Below are 23,317 nucleotides of genomic sequence, written 5' to 3'. Positions count from 1 at the left end.
ATTTGGTCTGGTCTTGGAGGAGATAAAACCTCTAGTAGGAGTTATTCTCTTAATTCAGATAATTTAAGTGAAAAACAATTATTTGTCTGATTTTAAGTGGGTTTTATTCTTGTTCCATTGGCGCTATAGCATTTGTATCTTGGATTTGTTCATTTTTCCAGTGTTGTGCTTTACTTTGGGCTAATAATCAGTGGCTTCGGCCCTCGGTCTATTTACAATAAAGAAAATTGTCCGCCAAGAAAACTTGAACCCCTGACCTAGATTGTTTCTCTTTCACATCTTTTTGGAGATTGTAACACGGCATTAAAGTGATAGTCTGGAAGTCTAAATGGATTACACATTTTATGAAATGTGCAAAATCGATCACCTGCTCTTGTATTATGATGTAAAGTAATTAATGATATTTCTATAGTATTTTTTGTCAAGTCCCTCCCTCCTAGATCTCTGCACCTAATCAGAGTCTAGTATCCTCCCTCGTCGACCAATGAGACAAGCTTTTCCTGTGAACCAGCCTGTCAGGTCTCTCTGGTTAAAGGGAAGGAATTTGATTGTTTACAATTTCAGTCTATCTCTCCTCACTTTGCAAACTTACAGACTATCACTTTAATTTTGCACTGAAAGCAGCCTGCAAGCTAAACCTGGCCCTTCAAGGGGTTTGATTTGGCTAATGTGGGAGCACAAAGAGTTGAAACAGGCGTCTGTAGCCAGTATGGCACTTAATAATGGCAATAATACACATGGACAATTTCATCCTACATTCATCCAGGGGCGGACTGGCCATGTGTCCATTCTGGAAGAGCACAGAAGGCCCAACGGCTCTAGGGCCACCGGTCTGGCCTCTCACTTTACCTTACCCTTACCCCCCGGGCGAAACCCAGCTTTACCCAAATCTAAAAGCTTAACCTCTTAAGTCCTGCCTGAACCGAGAGGATCTTTTTCCTCATATCATCAGACTTTTTTTCCATCATTTTTTTGTTGGGTTTCAACTCATTTTTGTCACTTTTTTGTCATTTTTTCGTCTAATTTTTGTCATTTTTTGGTCAAATTTTTTATCAAATTTTTGTCACATTTTTGTCATTTTTTTGTCACTTTTTTGTCATTTTTGTGACATTTTTGCCACTTTTTCATCAATTTTTCGTCACTTTTTTGTCAAAGTTTTCTCACTTTTTTGTCACATTTCCATCATTGTTTTCGTCTCAGTTTTGTCGCTATTTTCACAGATTTTTTCCAGAAGCTTTTGGACTGGGGTAAAGCCAAACTGGAGAAAATGTGCTCGGTTCAGGCGGGAGTCAAGGGGTTAAAAGAAAAGCATCAAAAAAAACAAAAATGTGCTGGAAAAGCAACAAAAAAGTGACAAAAACACAACAAAATGTGACGAAAACGTGACGACAAAGCAATGAAAAAAGCGATGGAAAAACAACAACAACATGAAAACCAGCCCCCGAAAAACAAGAGACGAAAACGCAACGAAAAAGTGTCAAAAAAAGTGACGAAAACACGCCAAAAAAGCCACAAAAAAAGTAATGAAAAAGCAACAAACGTGACAAAAAGTTACCATCACTTTTCTAGATTTGAGCTTTCAAATGAGGCGCTACAGTGTTGCTCTCCGGTCAAGAAGCTTTTAGATTTGGGCAAAGCCGAACTGGAGAAAATGCTCTCGGTTAAGGCGGGGGGTAAGAGCTTCACATATGTATTTGTGGAAGTGTCACATTTACGCTCATTTGGGCCAGGCTGACCAGAGTCCAGGGCTGTTTTTCAGTCCCAGTCCGGCCCCTGCATTCATCTGTCTTTACATTTGTTCCATGCGTGGACAGTTCCCGAACGGCAATCTTTGTAACTTTTGTTTTGTTTTTTGCCCTTTTTGATTTGATTCATTTGTTTTTTTTCCCCACAAACAACAATCCGGGCACTTTTGCCGTTGCTTTAAAGAAGCCCCGCCCCTTTCTGGGAGAAAACAACCCATTGTGCTCAATGACGGTTGATGCAAATGAACAAATGATCTTATCTTTTCACATTCTAGGCTTACAATGTTTCAAACCAGCCGATCCTCATCACGGGAAATCAGCCAGTTGGCGATCATTGCTGCGTTTTAAAAAGCAAAACAGACATTTTCAGTAAATATTCAGCCGGTTAAATGTGCTTTGGGCCAAATGTATGATTGACTACATCCAAAAAAAGCCACAAACTGATCAGCAGTGAATCTCCCCGCTTCAGATATCCAATCCTCTGCCTCCCCGTCTCGAGCGCATGTGCTTTCTCGCTGACACCGTGGCCTTGCTGATGTAACCGGCTCTATGGCGCCCTTTGTCAGGCCCGGGCCCACACGCTGACATACGTATACGGGGACCGGGGCTACGGGCAGGACTTTCTCCAGTCGTCCCAACACTGCGTCGCTGTGTGTCCCCGGGCAAGAAAAAAATGTACCATTGTCTCCGGGCCCTTCATACACTGAATGCACTCAATTGTTCCGCACAAGCTAATATTGTAGCTATCCAGAGAATGGCGACGCTGAGGCCAGTGCGTGGTAAACAGGGAGTCCGAGAAATGCATGTGCTGATCGTGTGCAAGCCTCCCGAGCTTAAACCTGGTACAAATGGTGATGTTCCTCATGGTGTGTAAGCAGGGGGCTCCGGAGGTCCTCCCCATGGAATTTTTAAAGTTTTTTTTTCTTTTACTGTTAAAATAAGTATCTCGATGTGTTGGAGGGCCAAATTATGCCTTTTTTTTTTGTAATGATGTTGTTAGCGAATTGTAAAACTCATTGGAAGAGACTTTGAACGAGCCTACTGTAATTGAATATGTAGAAATAGGGACAGAATTTTAGATTGGATTGAAAACATATTTAAGGCGAGACACTGCAGGTGAATAGGGAAAACATTTTTTTTTACAGATATCAATATGAAACTTTTGCTGTCGATCACTGGTATAAATGTGAGGGGAAAAAAACATTGCAAGTTTTCTGTCATTTTATCTTTTCATATAAGAACAAGGTGTTTTATGCCTAAAAATGCCCCACATTTCCCATCTTTTCGGCGACGAAATCTGAATAATGGATAGAGCTACATTCAAATTTATGGTTTCATTTTATTGATAAATGAGCTACCAAGACTTTTTCACAGGGGATTCTGGATTTCTTGTTTAGTTTTTTTAAAAAAATCTGTTTTTTAGTAGAAAAATGTGGGGAAAAAAATGTTTTCGCCTTTTTTTTTTGACATTCAAAACTCAATAAATCAGGCTAGGGATTAGATAATAAAAAAATCCCTCTGAAAAAATCTTCCAAATATTGTTCAGTCCAAGGCTGGAAAATTTGAAGTCTTTAGGTCCGACTGACGTGGACATAGTGTCGCCACAATGACAGAAAAATGTGTTTTGAGAAAAAGGCCCTTGAAATTGCATTCTCCCATATAAGTCTATGGGGGAACATTGAATCAGCGCAATATTTAAACATGTTATTGTGAAGATTAGGCATATTTTCTGTTTCCGGGTGAAAGCTTGTATGTTCAGAGACCAATTTGGCCCAAAACCTGAAAACTGAAAAAAATGTAGTTTTGCCTGTAGTGTCTCCCCTTAAAAACCATATTCACGTTTAAAAACCTCACGATTTCATACGAATTTATGCTTTTCTACGGTTCCCCAACCCAGCTCTATTCAAGGGACTTCAGCAAGTTGGCCAGTAGTACCTATTGTGCATGTTTTTGGTTGATCACAGCACCCAGAGGAAAACCCACAAAGACAGATGCCACACAGAGAGACCTCGCTTGTTGCAAAAAAACGTTTTGCAAAACCCCGGTGAAAGAGCGGTTGTTGTGGAGGCTTGCGGGGGTTGGAGGGGAGGGGGGGGGGGGTCATGAAGTGTAGGAGGTGCGAGGGAGGGCGCCGCGTCACGGTCCCCGGCGGAATGAGGACGGCCTGTGTTTTGCGAGAAAGATCACATGCTAAGTAGTGGTTTTCTGCATCAATGGGAGATGTTTTGTTGATTCATTTTGCCACAGCGTCAAGGCTATAGCTCTGATGTGTGTCGCCATTTTCAAAAAATCCATTTATTCACACCATCCCAGTCGTCCCATTTTATGTTCATGTAGCCTTGGTTCACCCGGCGGAGCTTTTTTAAAAACAAAATGTGGCCCTTAAGATAATTATTGACTTAGAAGTGCGTTGTAAATACTGTCTCAGCCCCGGCCGCTTCCATGTGGCTGGGGGAGCTTTGTGTGCGAAAGCTCGTGCCACAATAAGGCCCAAAATGAGGAACAGTAAAAGCAAAAGCACATGGAGGCTCCCACTTCTGTGACTGTGCGTGGCATCGGAGACCGGAGCTTACAGGAATATGAGAGAATTGGTGGAATGCGGTTAATTTGGCCCAATTTAAGCGGGTAACCGGGTTAAGCCCGCCTTAATCGAGCACGTTTTCTCCACTTTTGCCCAAATCTAAAAGCTTCATGACTGGAGCTTACAGCCTACAGGCCAGAGCAACGTCTTCTTTGAAAGCTACAAAACTGAGAGTTGCTGCTGATTTGTTGCTTTTTTGCTGCAGTTTTGTTGTGTTTTTGTCTCTTGGTTTTTTCGTAATTTTCTGTCTTTTTGTGGCTCTTTTATTTTGCTTTTTCGTCACTTATTAATCATGTTTTTGTCGCTTTTTTTATTGTGTCCTTGTCGCTCTTTTGTTGCTTTTTTCCCCCACTTTTTGTTGTTGTTTTGTTTTCATCCTCGTTCGCTTCGCTGTTTTGGTCGTTGGCGGTTGGTTTTATAAGTTCTAACTAACTTCTTCCTACTCCCTTTGAGCAGCACTAATACCTCTTATATTGTGGAAAAAATCTGTATGCTATATGTATACTATACCTGTGTGCATCTGTTGCTCAAATAAACTAAACTAAAACTAAACTAAACCTCTTAGATTTGGGTAAACCCAACCTTGAGAAAGCGTGCTCGGTTCAGGGGGGGGTTTAGAGGTTGAACTACTTACATATAGATTTTGTTTTAGTTTCTCTTTTGACTAATGAGGATCATGATTCAGACTCATTTTGTATTATCTTAGTGTTGGAAGTGTTGTAGCAATAGAATAGTGTGATACCTAAAAGTTTTAATATGAGAGTCATTCACAGCCAGGACACTTTGGGCCAGATCTTGTGGCGGCGCACGGGGCGGCGCAGGCTCTTGGCGAATTATTTTCCGAGTGGCGGCGTTATATGTGCCATTCGCCCCCGCCACCTGTGAGGGCGTCACAAGAGGAGGCGACTGCACTGATGGAAACATCGCTGACATTCACTTCCTCGTTTACTTTGCGCTGTCTTGCGTTCTTTCTTAAGCCTTAGGCTCTCACAGGTCAAACTAAAAACTTTATTTACCCCATCGTGAGCTAAACCATGTTCACGTCTCGAGAGAAAAAGAGCTACAGCGTCCACTGTAGCGCGGATCGACCCACGCTTGGCGTGAACGCGAAGCAAAACAAAAGCACATGTTCACCCCCCACTCCCACACAACCGCTCTCCTGGACGAGGAGTCGATCTGGTTGGAGGAAAATGTGTGTCTCCACCCACTTAAATGGGTGTGGGGTGTGGGTAAGTCTGGAGTGGCAAGATCACAAAGTGCTCCTACTGAGCGCAAAATGTCACGCTATCGTCTCCGTTTTGATGCACAAGATCGGGCCCTTACTGTGACTCCTGTGAACAACCAGCAAACATGGCTATTAGGGCTGAACGATATGAACAAAATTTCATATCTCGATATTCATGTCAGATATCTCGATATCGATACGATACGATATAACTACGGGTTTGGTGAAACCCAAGATTTTTTCAGAAAAATAAAAACAATACAAAAGAGTGCAGTTGTATTGATAAAAATCTGTATCGTTTATATTTTGCTTTTTCGATATTATTATCTTGAATGTTCATATCTCGATATCAATACAAAAACGTATCCCTGTTGAGATTTGGGATGTTGGAAACGCTTTAGGAAAGTAAGGAGTAAGTTTGAGCCCTTAAATGAAAGTGTAATGCCTCATTTGAAAGCTAAGACCTGCAAAACTGAGCTGAGCTTTTTTGTAGCACTGTCGCGGCGTACATGTCACATTTTTGTCACACATTTAAGGCTTTTTTGTCATGTTTTTGTCACATCTTTGTCACATTTTCCTCTTTTTTTGCTGCTTTTTTGTCAAACGTTTGCCGCTTTTTCGCCATGTTTTCATCGCCATTTTGTTTCTTTTTTAATCACTTTTTGTTATGGTTTTGTCTACAGCCTATGCCTCATTTGAAGAACTCGTAGTTTCTGAAAATATATGCAAGATCTGTGTGAGTAAAACAAAACTGAACGGGAAAAAAAATCGGGTCGTTTAGCCAGTTCCCCTTGTTCAGTGTGAAAACGGCAAAATCTCGGGTACAGGGCCTTTAACATGTTACGTACATAAAGTTGGGCTTTTCCAGAATGTACATCACCATATTTTAAAGTCACGATTCACTCCTACCACAACAAAGCAAATCCCGCTCCTATTTCCCTCACAAATGCATTAGAAGAATTGATCTTGACTGATGATGTGCGCACTCATTCAGAGCAGATTATTGGGATTATGCGTGCCCTGTGTAGTGTGAACATAATCCCGCAGACAGACAGTGTGTGTGAGTGTGTGTGTGTGTGTGTGTGTGTGTGTGTGCCTCACATTGACTCGTATTGAGCGGTGCGCTGGCGAGAGTGGCCTTTACGTTAGCGCACATGATTAACACTCGCTCGTACGTCATTATTGCAGCACTTCGGAATGAGCTGGTTTCCATAAGAGCTTTGCTTCACGCTTTTATGCACTAAAGTCAGCAGCTGTGGGCACTATTGTTACTGTTATGGAAATGTATAATTGTGATTTAACCCTGTATCTGACTCCTTATTGATATGGTGATTAAGGCAGATTTGTCTATTTGCAGAAATCAAAATATCAAACATTTTCTCTCTTTTCAGACGTTTTCTGGCGGATTATAAACATACTGTATTTACCGGTAAAGTCAAGACAAAATCGGGTCCATATAGATGTTTATTTCACAGTAAATTGCTCAGTAGAAGCGAAAAACGGCACTCATTAGGATTGCTTCGCTATCGTTAGCACATGTTAGCATACTTCCTGGTTAGCATTGGCCATTTTTGAAGTGATTATTGGCTGTTGAACCTCTCCATGTCTCTGTATCTTTGTTTGTTTTCTTCTCTGGCTGCTTTGAAGAGACTGTACAGAGCTTAAAGGGATAGGCCACCGTTTTTACATACTGAGATATGTTCTTACCTTAGCTTTGACGAGTTCTTTAGGACCTGTCTGATCTTCCCCCGCGCCTTCAATCACGTAAACACAGCGCAGACGGCGTTAGCATTTAGCCTCTCCCTCTCTCCTCTATAGCTCCAAAACAGGTCAAGATAGAAGCTACCAAGCTCTTCCACGTTTTCCCTATTTAAATATGGTTACGTGAAGTGTTCCACTACAAAGTATAATTACACAATGTGGATTTTCTAAGCGGATAAAAGGGGGGACTATATTGTAAGGCGTAATAATACTAGGAGTAGTTCGAAATCTGCGCGGTAATCCTCACTTTACTGTGCGGATGCCAAATTACTCCTGGTATTATTACGCCTTACAATATAGTTCCCCCTTTTATCCACTTAGAAAATCCACATTGTGTAATTTTGTGTAATTATACTTTGTAGTGTAACACTTCACGTAACCATATTTAAATAGGGAAAACGTGGAAGAGCTTGGTAGCTTCTATCTTGACCTGTTTTGGAGCTATAGAGGAGAGAGGGAGAGGCTAAATGCTAACGCCGTCTGCGCTGTGTTTACGCGACTGAAGGCACGGGTGAAGATCAGACAGGTCCTAAAGAACTCGTCAAAGCTAAGGTAAGAACATATCTCAGTATGTAAAAACGGTGGCCTATTCCTTTAAGGCAGATTTATCTATTTGCAGCAATCAAAATATCACATTTTTTCTCTCTTTTCAGACGTTTTCTGGCGGATTATAAACATACTGTATTTATGACACACCGCTAAAGCCAAGACAAAATTGGGTCCATATAGATGTTTATTTCACAGTAAATTGCTCAGTAGAAGCGAAAAACAGCACTCATTAGGGTAGCCTCACTATCGTTAGCACAAGTTAGCATACTTCCTGGCTAGCATTGGCCATTTTTGAAGTGTTTTTTGGCTGTTGAACCTCTCCATGTCTCTGTATCTTTGTTTGTTTTCTTCTCTGGCTGCTTTGAAGAGACTATACAGAGTTTAAAAATTATGTATTTTCCTCCCCCCTTCCAACAATGTCCTAAGGCAGGGGTTCTCAACCTGGGGGTCACGAGACAGATTTGTGGGGTCGCCAGAGCATATAGATAAAAATATATATTATTATTATGGGGGTCGTGGCTCCAAAAGGTTGAGAACCACTGTCCTAAGGTGTAGAATGAGACTTATTCACCACAACTGCCTCTAAAATCCTGCACTATCACTCAAAATGGTGAGAAGCTGCAGTTACACGTATGCCCTGAGGTGGCAGTAGTGAGTATAAATTGGCGAACTTGCATCCAGCCCCTTTAAACATGAGCATATATGGGCATTTGAAAAGATGCCGTCTGTATATTGTTTATTATTATCTACTGTGAATAGAAATCTTTCACTTTCTGACTTGTTTGTGCCTTACTTGCATGCGGTTTATGGAGATTGACAGTCTCCCCTAAAAACTCCCCTGAACATAAGAACTCTCTGGAAACGTGTTTTTATTCAGAAAATATGAGGGGAAAAAAACATTTCTTTTTCAATAGTGAATATGACTTCACTTCAAATGATGGAGTTCTCAAAGTCTTTCACCATATTTTCAAGTATTTCGTGTATTCCTCCTCTTGAATCGTCGTCTCTGTCAAACCCATGTCTTTAAACGTTTTTTTGTGTGGATTATTTGGAAAAGTCTTTGGGCAAAACAAATGTAAATCTCACATCCAGGGCCAGATAGGTAATACAGGTACTTTAACAATACTTGCTTTTTGATACAGATACCTGAACGATACTACAGTATTTACACCTATACAGGGGCGGACTGGGACTGAAAAACAGCCCTGGACTCTGACCAGCCTGGCCCAAATTAGCGTAATTGTGCACTTCCACTTCCGCTTTTTATTATTATTTTTTTGACTGGTATCATCAGCAAAAAGAACGGGAAAGGTGGTCGCAGAAACAGAAGCAAAATCATTAATATAAATAAATAATAATGGTCCCAAAATTGAACCCTGTGGCACACCATACTCCACGGAATTCCTTTTAGATTCATGTTTTTTTATACTGGCCTTTACCCAAATCTAAAAGCTTCTCCACTGGAGAGCAACAATGTAACACCTTATTTGAAAGCTAAGACCTACAAAAGTGATGGAAACTTTTCGTCACGTCGCCACATTTTTGTCACATCTTTGTTGTTTTATTAATGATTTTTTCTATCATTTTTTGATGCGTTTTTCTCACGTTTTTGTAGTTTTATTTTTATCTCATGTTTTCGTTGACTTTTCATCCTCTTTTTGTCGCTATTTTGATGCTTTTCTCTTTAGCTTTTAGATTTGGGTAAAGCTCGGTTGAGGCGGGACTGGTGGCCCTTCTGTACTCTTCCAGAATGGACATATACGGCCAGTCCGCCCCTCCACCTATAATAATATATCTGTCGTCTAGAACCACAAAACAGAACAGTAATGTGTGGAAGATCAGCAAATTTACAAAATCAAAAAAATGTGTGAAAAATTGAGAATAATTTGGCGGGATATGGGGAGAAATTGTGGCAAAATGAACAATTGTGTAAAAAGAAATGGGGGCATAATGAGGGGAAACTGGGAAAATATTAGAAACAAAAAATGAGAAGAACTTTTTTTTTCTTTTTTTTCCCCGATGCCTGCTGTGCTGCTGATTATTGCTTATATTTTTTTAACACTGGTAGTACCTAAACTTTATTTTCGACACCAAACTGGTATCGTTTAACGGTACCCAAGGGGCCACAGGGGGTCCGCTTTTCCTGCACAGCAAGTGGCCCATCAAAAACGACTGATCTGCTGCGCCTGCTGCCAAATTGACTGATTGATCCGTGGAGATTATCCAAAAAAAAAAGAAAAAATCCCTGTATCACTGTAGCTAGACTAGCATGGTGTCAATCCTAATTGTCCAGGCTCTCATGTGATTTGTCAGTAATGAGGTTTTGTCGCTAAATTTGTCGAACGTTAAAGCTGTTTTCATCCAGCGTCGTCCCCGATCATCCCGTCTCCAAATGCCAACCGGAGCGAGATGTGGCTGCAGGCTACGGGGAGAGCGAGGGGGTAGCGGTCACGTGACAGCCGCCAGCCAATTGGAGGCGTGCGTCAGGGGGAAACTTGACCTTATAAGTATGCGCATGTCCCGCCCACATGTGACAGCGGTTGATACAGAGCTGGATTATTTGTGAAGTGGTTAGAAATGGTTGCCTTTTTACTGTGATGTTTTCCCGTTAGATCAATAGAACAGTTAGCATTGTGGATGTGTGAGTGCTAGTAGGGCTGTGTGCACGGGGGTTGCCAGGTTTCAGAAGTTAAACCTGCTGAAAATCTGGGAAAACAAACCAAAACATGAAGCAATGAGTTCACGTCACACGCAGCTTTTTCAACATATCTGCAACCGATCGGCGATGTAAGTTAGAACTGGTCTGGCGATTTTTCTTTTCAAGGAGCCTCCAGACTTTTATATCACTGCAGAATGAAAGTAGATGTGAATCATCATCATCTCCCGATTGACCCGAGTTCCTCTCTGACTGGTCAGGAAAGCAGATGATTCATGCTGCAACTTATTGTCATGTTTGCATGGAAACAGATGGTGGGTGTTCGCCCTCACGCCGAGCAAAACATTCAAAACGGAGACGGAAATTAGAATAGCATGATCAACGGTTCCTATTTTGGTGCAAGGTGTTGAAATAGATACGAGTAACACAGTCTTGAAAAAACAATGCAGGCCGTTGTCCGTATTTTGTCTTTAGGTGGTTATATCTATTACAGTGTTGTGTTTTGGCAGCCCTTTTCATGTCAGTTTTGGTCTTTTGGGCGAAGATGCTTTCAGTTTTAGTCACATTTTAGTCATTTCTAAATGTGAGTCACGCAACGTTTTAGTCAGATGGAAACTCAAAAGGTTTTAATCAAGTTTTAGTCAGTTTATTATCAAAAAAGAATCAAGTATTAAGTAGGGCTGGGCGGTTATGGAAAAAAAAAAATCACGATTGTTTTCCCCATATTGTTCGATCTCAATTTTCAATTAGATTTAAAAAACAAAACAATAAATGTGGTCTTTCCTGGACGAGCACGTAAACAGATGCTGTGGCCAAACCGAAAACCGCAGCTAACTCGTCAGCAAAAGCAAACTCCACACTTCTAGCGTCACAGAACAGCCTCCCACATATCAACCCTTCACCTGGACAAGCAGCACACAAACATCTGCAACACACAAACATCTGCAACACACAAACGTCTGCAACACACAAACATCTGCAACACACAAACATCTGCAAAGGAGACGCAAAAAAGTCTAATGTCAGAAGCGACAACGAGCGCATGTTTGTGTGCGGAGCCTGAAAGACCCCGGAGTGAAGCGCAAACAAGTTAATATTTAGTAAACAAAGACAATCAAACTTAGCCAAAACTTCCAAATAGCGATCGATAGTTTCCATCTTCGAAGGTACAGTATAAACTCTTCATCTCCGTGCACGTCCTGGTCCTTTGTCAACTCCTCACGTGTTCCTGATTTGATCTTTAGACGAGCGCAGCTTTGTAGCTGATTTTGCACATGAAATCACCAGGTCCCTCTTTGTGCCGCATGTGCCATCCTGTGCTTCCTGTTTGGTTGGGCCGCGTGTTTCCCTGGGATTGACCTGACAGGTGCTGCAGCATTGCACTGCAGCATTGCGCCGTCCATATTCTTCTCGATTAAAAGGCACCACACGATTACCGTGATCGACCTTATTAAAAAAAAAATCGATTAATTGCCCAGCCCTAGTTTTAAAGGAGCTAGATGCAAGTTTGCCATTTTACACTCACTACTGCCACCTCAGGTCATACATGTAACTGCACCTTCTCTATTAAGCTCGTGCATGACGGCACTTTGGACCCGAATTAACACCATTTTGAGTGACTGTAGGATTTTAGAGGCAGTTGTGGTGAACAGGTCTGAGCTCATTCTACACATTAGGACATTGCTGGAACATGTAGGGGGAGGAAAATACTTAATTTTTACATTTTTAAACTCCGTATAGTCCCTTTAAGTAAGGGATAATGTATAGAACCGCTTCGCGTCGGGGTCCGGTTCGCCCTGTCGGTGCTTATTTTCCCGATAATGACCAGCGTTCTATACATTATCCCGCTTATTATACGGCCATTTGCCAACTGAACACACAACATAAACTTCGTACGCTTTTATGAAGGTCGAAAGGTTTATTTAATGACTTCCGCGACAAATAGTTCCCAAAAGTTTGCGCGTTGCGCTGCAGCGTTTGGCTAGGCTAGAAGCAGCAAGGCTAGTAGCTAGCCTAGCTACTTAGTTGAAGGCGCAGTTGGAGACGAGGAATGGTGGTGAATCTCTTGGTAAGTTGAAAGTCAGACTCACGCTAACTTCACGAGCAATTCACCCAACTTCTCTCTCAGTGACGGGGACAGATAGTGTCGCTACTACGTACGCGCGGAGTGATATGAAAGCACGAACTCCGTTGCCATTGGCAGCGGTCATTATTTTTTTCAGAGGTCCTTTATCAGAAAATAATGACCGGTAGAACGTTGGGAAATCCCATTCAAATCAACGGAGCGTTCTATTTACGTTGTGAAGAGCCGTATAATAAGTATTGATAAGTATCGGAGATTGGGATGAAGGCTTCCAACATTTTAATAATAAATAATAATGAGCTGTTGGATTTATATACAGTTGCTTCTGACAAGCAGATTATACCTCAATAGGCACCGGCAGAAGTATCATTGTGGACATGATTTTCCCCCAAAGCGACTGCTCTCCTCGTCTTCTGATCATCGCTTACAGATTAATTTATCAACAGCGCCGTCTGCACATTCGTTCATCAACATGCTTCATGCGTTCATACACTATGGTGTTTCAAACTACAAGACATCGCTGTCAGACACTCCCTGGAGGACGCTTATTGTAGCGCACCGGGGCAGAGGGAGAGGGGGGCGCAGCCTGCAGCATGTGAGTCCACGTGACCTGAGTGTGTTCTTCCGCTCTGGTTGCAAACGGTTTGACGAACCACGTTCTTGCATTCTTGTCTCATCTCGTTAGCATAAACTCACAAACGTCTCGTCATGTTTAAGCCCCCAAAGAGCTCTTTTTAGCCTGTCATCGATACGTTATTGTCAGGAAATAAAGGTTCGTCAACAAAAACAATATCGTTATCGCCTTCATTGACGAAAACTACACTGATCTATTATTGTGCAAACATACTGTAAATGGTGATTCCATTGTTGAACAAGAGTTGAGTCCTGTTTCAAGGATGCTTTTGAGGGACTTTGTAAAGTGGTGCGCCTGAATTATCCCCTGGTGCGAACCAACCCCAAACGCCAGTCTGAAGTTAGTAGTAGGTTAAAAATCTTGGGAGTCTATAATATTTCTGTGGGTTAAAGCTGCTGGCACGCTGGGCTGAAGCAGTGAACCGGCGCTTGCTTATGAGTAACAGATGCTTTGTACTGAAGGCAATATAGGCACTGACATGACATTACCCGGAGCTAAATCGGTAAAGATGGACTGTCAATAAACAAAGTGGCACTTTCTTGGATGACACAATTGCATGACAGTGACTAGAACTAAGCAGAAAAAGCCAGTTGGGCGTGATATTGGTGATGTTGGTGTCTGATTAATTCTTCGACGCACTCGCGGATAAAAGGTCCCGAGTTTGATTCCCGGCCAGGCTTGGTTGGAGGAGCCTTTTTGATGGCGGTGCTGAACCCAAGTGGGACTTTCCTGGTCAAATAAGTGTCAGATATGGAACATAAGCTGACACGAAGCTGAGGAAATACTTGCTACTTTCACTTTGAGCTCAACATTTGCCACATGTAACTTTTCAAACTCGCTCGTACGTCCCTCCCCACGTGTTGTCACGCTGTGGATCGCCGACCTCAGCAGCTCCTCCTCGTCCGTGTGTCTCTCTGGGATATGGTCTCCAGACCCCGCCGCACGCCGTGTGTACACATCTGGTAGCGCTTTTCGCCGGGCCTTATTCACTTGTAAATGCGGCGCAGGCCCAAAGGGGACGGCTGTGTGCAACCACTAAACACTGTCCCTCCGGCTCGTTACCCGGAGCGGCCCTAACGAGCTCCAAGTCTTCAGATGTCGGAGATGTTTTTTCTTCCGTGCTGTGGATTAAAGGACGTCTTGTCGTGGAAGAGTTATGGGGAACATCACGGGGAGTTAGTGCCGTTGAAAACGTGAGGTTTTGAAGTGTTGGGGACTGGGAGGACGGTCACATGAGAGCTGGTCACACGGGGAGTTCCAAAAGAGTTTCAGAAATGCCCTCGATGGTTTTCGAGGAAACGTAGGGAGGAGGAAGCTTGAATGTGCATATTTAGCTTATTTAGCTTTTGTCATATTTTGAGTTTTTTGAGGGAAATTGGAAAAGAAACAAGTTGGAATCCTCATGGAGATAACTAGAAGAGGTTTTATTTGGTTGAGGACGGGTGATGCCCGATGAGACAGCAGTGTTTGGAGAGTAGAAGGTAACCAAAAACTTGGTAAAGAAATGACTTGGACGGGTAACAATGGGATACCGGTCCTCACACACCGTGATCGGGGAGTGGACACAAGTATCCGTTTACCTGAGATTTGAAATCCCCAGTGAGTGGGCGGACGCTCAACTAACTAACTGCTCCACTCTCGCCCAACTTCAGTATCAAAGCTAGTATAATGTAAATTGTTTGCATCCACAGAAGTTACGAGAAGATCAAATAGTGCTACCAGGTCAACTTTTTTTAATATATAACACAAAAAAGCCACGCTTAACATCACAAAGACCCACATTCAAGTTTCCTCCTCCCTACGTTTCCTCGAAAACTATTGAGGGCATTTCTGAAACTCTTTTGGAACTCCCCGTGTGACCAGCTCTCATGTGACCGTCCTCCCAATCCCCGACACTTCAAAACCTCACGTTTTCAACAGCACTAACTCCCCGTGATGTTCCCCATAACTCTTCCACGACAAGACGTCCTTTAATCCACAGCACGGAAGAAAAAACATCTCCGACATCTTAAGACTTGGAGCTCCTTCGTACCCCTTTGGCCATTCATTGGTCAACCGTGTACCCCCTACCTCAAGGGTGTTACAGTTTATTTTCGAAAGTAATTACTTAAAAGTAGTATTTGTAGGAAAGAAGGACAACGTTGCAGTCAAAATAAACCTAAAATTCTCCCAAAGCAACACATTTTACTGAAAAATATAGCTTTTCCCATAAACAATTATCTTGCATTTTCCCCTTTTTCAATCTGAAATAGTTCCAAGTACCCCCTGCTAGGTCCTCGAGTACCCCCAGTGGTCCCCATACCCCTGGTTGGGAAACACTGTGCTAGAACGCTTTAAAATCTGCTGTAACAACGTTGTTAGTTTGTTTGTCTCTCTATGTGGGTGGACATGTTGATGACCTTTGTTGATGCTCTGACCAGACAGAGTCCTGAGCGATCACTGAAGCGCCCCCTAAAGGGTTCAGCGCCCCAGTTTGGGAACCACTGTCTTAAATCTCAATGTTTTCACCACTGCCTTGTTGACTTGTCTCTCAAACCACCTCTCTGGTTTGACTGAAATGACGGTAACGTGACTATACTCATTGACTCACGAATACTTTCCCGTTCTCACTCACTTTCTTTATAGTAACCGTAACATGCTATACCTGACATACAACGTAACACACATAGACTCTTTTCTCCCCCTCCGAGACAGTGTTCTTTCATGTTTACGACAAAGGAGCTGAACCGTGATTTTTCCACCACGTAAGCCATCCATCCATGCCACTGCTCATCTCAGTGTTTTCTCTAATAACATGACCTGCACCTGCTGCTGCTGCTGCTGCTACTATTATCACTATGGATGCTACGGTATGCCTTTACGTGAGTCAGGGGCGCCATGCTAGCTCCGCCGTGCCCTCTGCGCCAGCGTAAACCAAGTGTGCTTCCAATTACCCAAGCGCGTCGGCCATCTTGAACCGGTTGCACCGACTTGAAGGGAGGCTGGAATGCGCATTAGTTTTACTGGATCCATAAAAATGCTGGTGTCGGTGGCAAGGCAACTTTTAATTGCAGTTTTCTCATTACGAACCCCGCGAGCCGAGCGCTGCTTTCGGTGGGAGGAGTTTTGAACCGTGGATGGGTGTGTGTGGATGGTGTAAAAGTAAACAAAACGGAGAGGTTGCCAGGTCGTAAACATGTAGGAGTGGGGAGGAGGGTAGAGCGGAGTTTGCGATTGAAATGAAAGAAAGAAGAAGATAGAATTAATGTGGGTTTTCAGTGAGTTCTTTATGGATTGTGAAATTAACTTTTTTTTTGTCGGCTTTGTTCATGCAGTTTTCTTGTCGTTCCGTGGTTGCTTCTTCGTTGCGTAGGAACATAAAACTGTTCATTATGAAAACCCGTAATCTGTCACTGGATCCGTTCTGCGCTCAAAGTGTGTTCACAGCACCTTTTATTTGCTAGCATAGCACTGTTAGCGAAAAGTGAAAGCTTGTATTCACTGGTAACGTGTCATTTCCTCTTCTGTCTGCAGAGGGCGATACTCACTGGTTAGTTTGTTTTCATAACGATGGCTGTTGGACGCTGCGATTTTTTTGTTGCATTGAGCTGAAGCAAGTGCCGCATGCGAGCGGTGTTTATTTCCGTGGAAAAGTGCAGGGGAAGTCCTGTAAAAGGCGGAGTCGGACCCGCTCATGCCTGGCCTCTGTGGCTTACGATTCTGGTGACGTGCGGTGTTGACGGGACACTGACGGAGATCCTCTCTGCAACGAGAGGAGGGTTCACTCTGCAACTAGCCTTCCACAGTATCAGTCACTGCCTGATGTCGGTCGCAGCTCGGGTTTGGCCGTACAACAGTTCTGTTTTAACCTCTTAACTCCCACCTGAACGGATCCCATTTTCTCCACTTTGGCTTTACCCTAATCAAAAAGCTTCTTGGGGAAAAACACCAAAATAGCCACAAATAATAAGAAGAAAGCAAGGATGTAAACGCAACAAAAATATGGCAAAAATTCAACAAAAATGTGACAAAAATTCAACAAAAATGTGACAAAAACTCAACAAAAATGTGACAAAAATTCAACAAAAATGTGACAAAAATTCAACAAAAATGTGACAAAAATTCAACAAAAATGTGACAAAAACTCAACAAAAAAATATGACAAAAATGTGACAAAAATGTGACAAAAATTCAACAAAAATTCAACAAAAAAATGACATAAATTCAACAAAAATGTGACAAAAATTCAACAAAAATGTGACAAAAATTCAACAAAAATTCAACAAAAAAAAGAGACAAAAATTCAACAAAAAGTGACAAAAAACTCAACAAAAAACAAAACAAAAAGTGACAAAAACTCAACAAAAAACAAAACAAAAATTCAACAAAAATGTCACAAAAATGAAAAAAAAAAAAAGAAAGAAAAAAAAACATACAAAAGCTGACACAACACAGCAACAACGCGAGGGAAAAGATCAGTTTTGTGGGTCTTAGCTTTCAAATGAGGTGTTACACAGCCAAAAGAGGACAGAATGCATTTGGTTTAGGCGGGTGGCAAGAGGTTAAATCTTTGTCCTTAAGACCTGCAATTTTGAGCTAAGACCTAAGACTTTCCCCACGCTGAGTGATCGTTCGTCGCAGTACACCCAGCCTAAGACAATATTTCAAATGAGCCGAAAAGCAAGCATGAATGTGGAGTAATATGTAAGATAATAAACATTTTTTACGCTAAGCAGATTGTTTTTAAGACTAGGCAATTAAATGACTCATGTCTCTTTCGGCATATCCTTGTTATATCATTGTCATTCTCCATTATTGTTTGATTAGCATGTAGCAAATAGGCTAGGGTGTTGGTCGCCAGGTCTGCAGACTACTTTTCCACGTGAATTGACTTGTTTTCGCTGTATTCCAGTGACAAAATGATGTGTGCCCGCCATGCTTAATGTTCTACAACAATAAAAACAATGTCATTTCCAATTCACTAATGGAAAGGATCATTCAGCTTTCACATAGCGCGTGAGGGCAGGATTAGGCTGTTTGGTAACATATATCTGCTTCTCAAAGTGGACATGTCATGTGGCTTACAAACCTGCTTTTTCTGTGTGTGGAAAAGACTTTATTCTGCAGGGCTCTCTCGGTTTGTGAGAGTCCATCGACGGTGCGTTTGCAAATCATGGTGACGTGATGAATGCAGCTCGGGGGCAGAACGGCTCTGGGGATGTTTCCCAACCATCCATTTTCTGCCGCTTTATCCGTGGCCGGGTCGCGGAGGCAGCAGTCGGAGCAGAGATGCCCGGACCTCCTATCTCCACACACACTTCCTGCAGTGTTTCTTGGGGGGGATCCCGAGGTGGCACCAGGCCAGGGGCGGACTGGGACTTAAAAACGGCCCTGGACTCTGACCGGTCTGGCCCAAATGAGCGTAAATGCGCACAGCACAAATACATGTTGACATTACCCAAATCTAAAAGCTCCTGAACTGGAGAGCAACAGTGTAACGCCTCATTTGAAAGAGTGATTGCAACTTTTTGTCACGATTTTGTTGTTTTTTCATTGCTTTTGTGGCTTTGTCATTCTGTTTTATCACTTTTTTGCGGCTTTTTTGATTGCTTTGTTGCTGTGTTTTTGTCTCTTTCGTGTTGTTGTTTTTTTGGTCATGTTTTTGTTGGTTTGTGTAATGTTTATGCCACGTTTTTGTCACATTTTTGTTGCTTTTACGGCATATTTTTGTCCCGTGTTCGTCCTCGTTTTCGTTTTTCCATTTTGGCGCTTTTCTTTTGAGCATTTAGATTTGGGCAAAGCTCGGTTAAGGCGTAAGATAAGAGGTGAAGGAGAAAATTGAGAGGCTGTGCTCTTCCAGAATGGACATATGGCCAGTCCGCCCCTGCACCAGGCCAGCTCGGACACATAGTCCCTCCAGGGTGTCCTATGCTGATGTGGGGATGTTTTTCTACGCACAACAAAATTCAAATTGTTGGTCAGTAGAGAAGAAGAAGAAGAAGAGATTAGAAAGGGTTCAAATGTTTGTTTGTTTGTTTGTTTTTTCAACCCCTTAACTCCCACCTGAACCGGGCACATTTTCTCCAGCTTTACCCCAATCCAAAAGCTTCTGGAAAAAAGGTGTGAAAATAGCAACAAAACTGAGACGAAAACAATGATGAAAATGTGAAAAAAATGAGAAAAAATGGACGAAAAAGCGACAAAACATTTAATAAAAAAAGGGGGGAAAAAACGACAAAAATGGACAAAAAAATTACAAAAAAGTGAGAAAAAATTGACGACAAAGTGACAAAAAATGGACAAAAAAGTGATAAGAATTCGACCAAAAAAATCGAAAGATGTGACGCAAAAGTGACAAAAAAATTACAAAAAAATAAAATAAAAAAACACAAAAATAGACAAAAATTTGACCAAAAAGTGAGAAAAAATTGAGAAAAAATGGATGACAAAGTGACAAAAAATGGACAAAAGAGTGATAAGAATTCGACAAAAAAAATGAAAGATGTGACGCAAAAGTGTCAAAAAATTTACCAAAAATGTAAAAAAAAAAAAAAAAATATGGACAAAAATTTGACAAAAAAGTGAGAAAAAATTTACGAAGAATTGAGGAAAAAATGGACGAAAAGGTGACAAAAAATGGACGAAAAAGTCACGAAAATTTGACAAAAATTAAATGACTGCCCAACAAAAAAAGTGATGAAAAAAAATCTGATGATGTGAGGAAAAAGATCAATTTAGTTTTGTAGGTCTTAGCTTTCAAATGAGGTGTTACACTGGCCTACAGGATTTGGGTAAAGCTGAACTGGAGAAAATGCTCTCGGTTCAGGCGGGGTTAAGTCAATTGTGCATGAAATTCCCCTTTGAAAACAGCCCCATATTGCAGTCTTAATTTGATTCTAATAGCAGGATTTTTATTGTGCCAGATCTCCCAACGGATTCTCTGAAAATAATGAATTCCCTCTTCCCCCCGCGGACCCTCTGCTCGCCTCGCACTCACTCCTCCCTCCTCTCCTCTGCTCTCTCTTGCAGACAGTAGAGAATGGGCTGTGTCCAATGTAAGGATAAGGAAGCAGCCAAACTCACGGACGACAGGGAGACCAGCCTGTCGCACAACTCGGGCTACCGCTATGGCTCGGAGCCCACCCCGCAGCACTACCCCAGCTTCGGCGTCACCTCCATCCCCAACTACAACAACTTCCACACGGGGGCCACACAAGGTGTCACCGTGTTCGGAGGGGTGCACTCCTCCTCGCAGTCCGGCACGCTCAGGTCCCGCGGAGGAACAGGTGAGGAGAGGATACTGGGGTGTTTGCCATAGTGGCTTCAGGATGTTTGCATCTATCTGTTCTGGCTGTCATGTAGAAGATATGTTCTTATACTTAAAGGAATAGGCCACCGTTTTTCCATACTGAGATATGTTCTTACCTTAGCTTAGACGAGTTCTTTAGGACCTGTCTGATCTTCCCCCGTGCCTTCAGTCACGTAAACACAGCGCAGACGGCGTTAGCATTTAGCCTCTCCCTCTCTCCTCTATAGCTCCAAAACAGGTCAAGATAGAAGCTAGAATTAAACAATGTGGATTTTCTAAGGGGATAAAAGGGGGACTATATTGTAAGGCGTAATAATACCAGGAGTAATTTGGCATCCGCCCTGGAAAGTGAAGATTACTGCGCGGATTTCGAACTACTCCTTGTATTATTACGCCTTACAATATAGTCCCCCCTTTTATCCGCTTAGAAAATCCACATTGTTTAATTTTGTGTAATTATACTTTGTAGTGGAACACTTCACGTAACCATATTGAAATAGGGAAAACGTGGAAGAGCTTGGTAGCTTCTATCTTGACCTGTTTTGGAGCTATAGAGGAGAGAGGGAGAGGCTAAATGCTAACGCCGTCTGCGCTGTGTTTACGTGACTGAAGGCACGGGTGAAGACCAGACAGGTCCTAAAGAACTCGTCAAAGCTAAGGTAAGAACATATCTCAGTATGTAAAAACGGTGGCCTATTCCTTTAATATGAGAACAAATGTTTTAACTCATTTTATGTTTTCATATAAAAAAAAAATAGGAATTGCATAAAAAAAGGCTAAAATTGTCTATACTTAAATATATAATGATATTTTGTTGATATACGTATAAGCTTTTTTTTTCTTTTTCTCAACTAGATTAAATTAAATCAATGCCAACTGTTGAGTCACAAGTTTGCTTTTGTACTTGACTCATGGATCTATACGTAGGGTTTTTTAAGACCAGTTTTAACCCCTTAACTCCCACCTGAACGAAGCACATTTTCTCTAGTTTGGCTTTACCCCAATCCAAAAGCTTCTGGGAAAAAGGTGAGAAAATAGCGACAGAACTGAGACGAAAACAATGATGAAGATGTGACAAAAAAGTGAGAAAACTTCGACAAAAAACGGACAAAAAATTGACAAAAATGTGACAAAAAATTGATGAAAAAGTGGCAAAAATGTCACAAAAAATGACCAAAAAAATGGACAAAAAAGGACAAAAAAAATGACGAAAAATGTACAAAAAAATGATGGAAAAAAATGATGAAAAAAAATGATTAACATGTGACAAAAAGTGACAAAAGCTAGTTGAAAGCCCCCCCAAAAAAGATGGAAAAAAAATCTGATGACGTGAGGAAAAAGATCCATTTAGATGAGTTTTGTAGGTCTTAGCTTTCAAATGAGGTGTTACACTGGCCTACAGGATTTGGGTAAAGCTGAACTGGAGAAAATGCTCTCGGTTCAGGCGGGAGTTAAGAGGTTAACATTGTTTGGCGCTTTGAATTAATGCGCTGTTAATGCAGTCTGTAAATAGTTTATGCTGTTGATATTTTAGCGTTTGACTCTGAATATCGCAGGTGAAGATGCAAAGCAATAAATTGAACAGATTAGACCTTTTTACACTGATTTTTGAAGAACGGGGTAAAACCAAATAAACGATATATTGTTGAGTGTTCTGTAATGTAGATAATAAAGTGCAGATGGAGGGTTGGAGGGTTCAAATGTTTGTTTGCTTGTTTGTTTTTCAGCCCCTTGACTCCCACCTGAACCGAGCACATTTTCTCCAGCTTTACCCCAATCCAAAAGCTTCTGGAAAAAAGGTGTGAGAATAGCAACAAAACTGAGACGAAAACAAGGATGAAAGTGTGAAAAAAGTGAGAAAAAATTGACGAAAAAGCGCCAAAAAATTTACCAAAAAAAAGACAAAAATTGACAAAAATTTGACAAAAAAGTGAGAAAAAATTGACGAAGAATTGAGAAAAAATGGACGAAAAATTGACAAAAAATGGACAAAAAAGTGATAAGAATTTGACCAAGAAAAAAAATTGAAAAATGTGACGCAAAAGTGACCAAAAAAAGTATCGAAAATTTGACAAAAAATGAGATGACTGCCCAACAAAAAAAGTGATGGAAAAAAATCTGATGATGTGAGGGAAAAAGATCAATTTAGTTTTGCAGGTCAAATGAGGTGCAGATGGAAAAAAGAGACTAAGGTTTCCTACAGCAAAATACTGTATATATATTTAAAAGGGTATTTCTTGAAAAAAGTGTCCAAAAGCAACCAAAACAAGACGTAAATGTGGAAAAAAAAGCAGCAAAACAGGCGTCAAAAAAGTGATGAAAAAGCAACAAAAACGCAAGAAAAAACTCAAGGAAAAATCGTTGATCAGATTTGTAGGCATTACTCTGGCCTATAGGCTGTGAAGCTTTTAGATTTAGGCAAAGCTGAAACAGAAAATGTGCTTGGTTAAGGCGGGGGTTCAGAGGTCAAGGGAGAAAACTAGTTAAACTTGATTGCCGTGTCTCAGGCTGATGTTGATATATTATGGTAGTGAATAGAAATGACCACAGATGAATGTTGAAATGAATGTTGAAAAGTGTGATCTAGCATCTGGGAGGGCGTGTTGTTTTTGGCAGCCTCTGGTGGAGAGAGGGGGCATATTGCGAAGTCCCAACTCCCAAGACTGTGCAAAGAGAGACCGCGGGGCCATGGAAAAAAGCCCGTTTGGAAATGGGTCATACGATGAGGTCACAAAAGCCATTAGTTTCTGACAGTGTGATAAATGTCCCCGACTTTCCTGCAGCACAGCGTTCCC

At 41.7% G+C, this 23,317-nt stretch overlaps 1 protein-coding gene across 1 annotated transcript in view; it reads left to right on the top strand.

The window, feature by feature from the left end:
- fyna (FYN proto-oncogene, Src family tyrosine kinase a) overlaps positions 1 to 23,317 on the top strand; it is a 54,248-nt gene that overhangs the window by 5,373 nt on the left and 25,558 nt on the right. Inside the window, exon 2 of the mRNA XM_079573210.1 lies at positions 20,243 to 20,499. Within this exon, the coding sequence (XP_079429336.1) occupies positions 20,253 to 20,499 (247 nt within the window). The 5' untranslated portion in view covers positions 20,243 to 20,252. The remainder of the gene's footprint in view (positions 1 to 20,242; positions 20,500 to 23,317) is intronic.

The sequence above is a fragment of the Gobius niger genome, assembly GCF_951799975.1.
Source record: "Gobius niger genome assembly, chromosome: 16".
In the NCBI taxonomy this organism is placed as follows: domain Eukaryota; kingdom Metazoa; phylum Chordata; class Actinopteri; order Gobiiformes; family Gobiidae; genus Gobius; species Gobius niger.
Note: the sequence above shows the minus strand (reverse complement) of the source record. Positions and strands in the feature narration are given on the sequence as shown.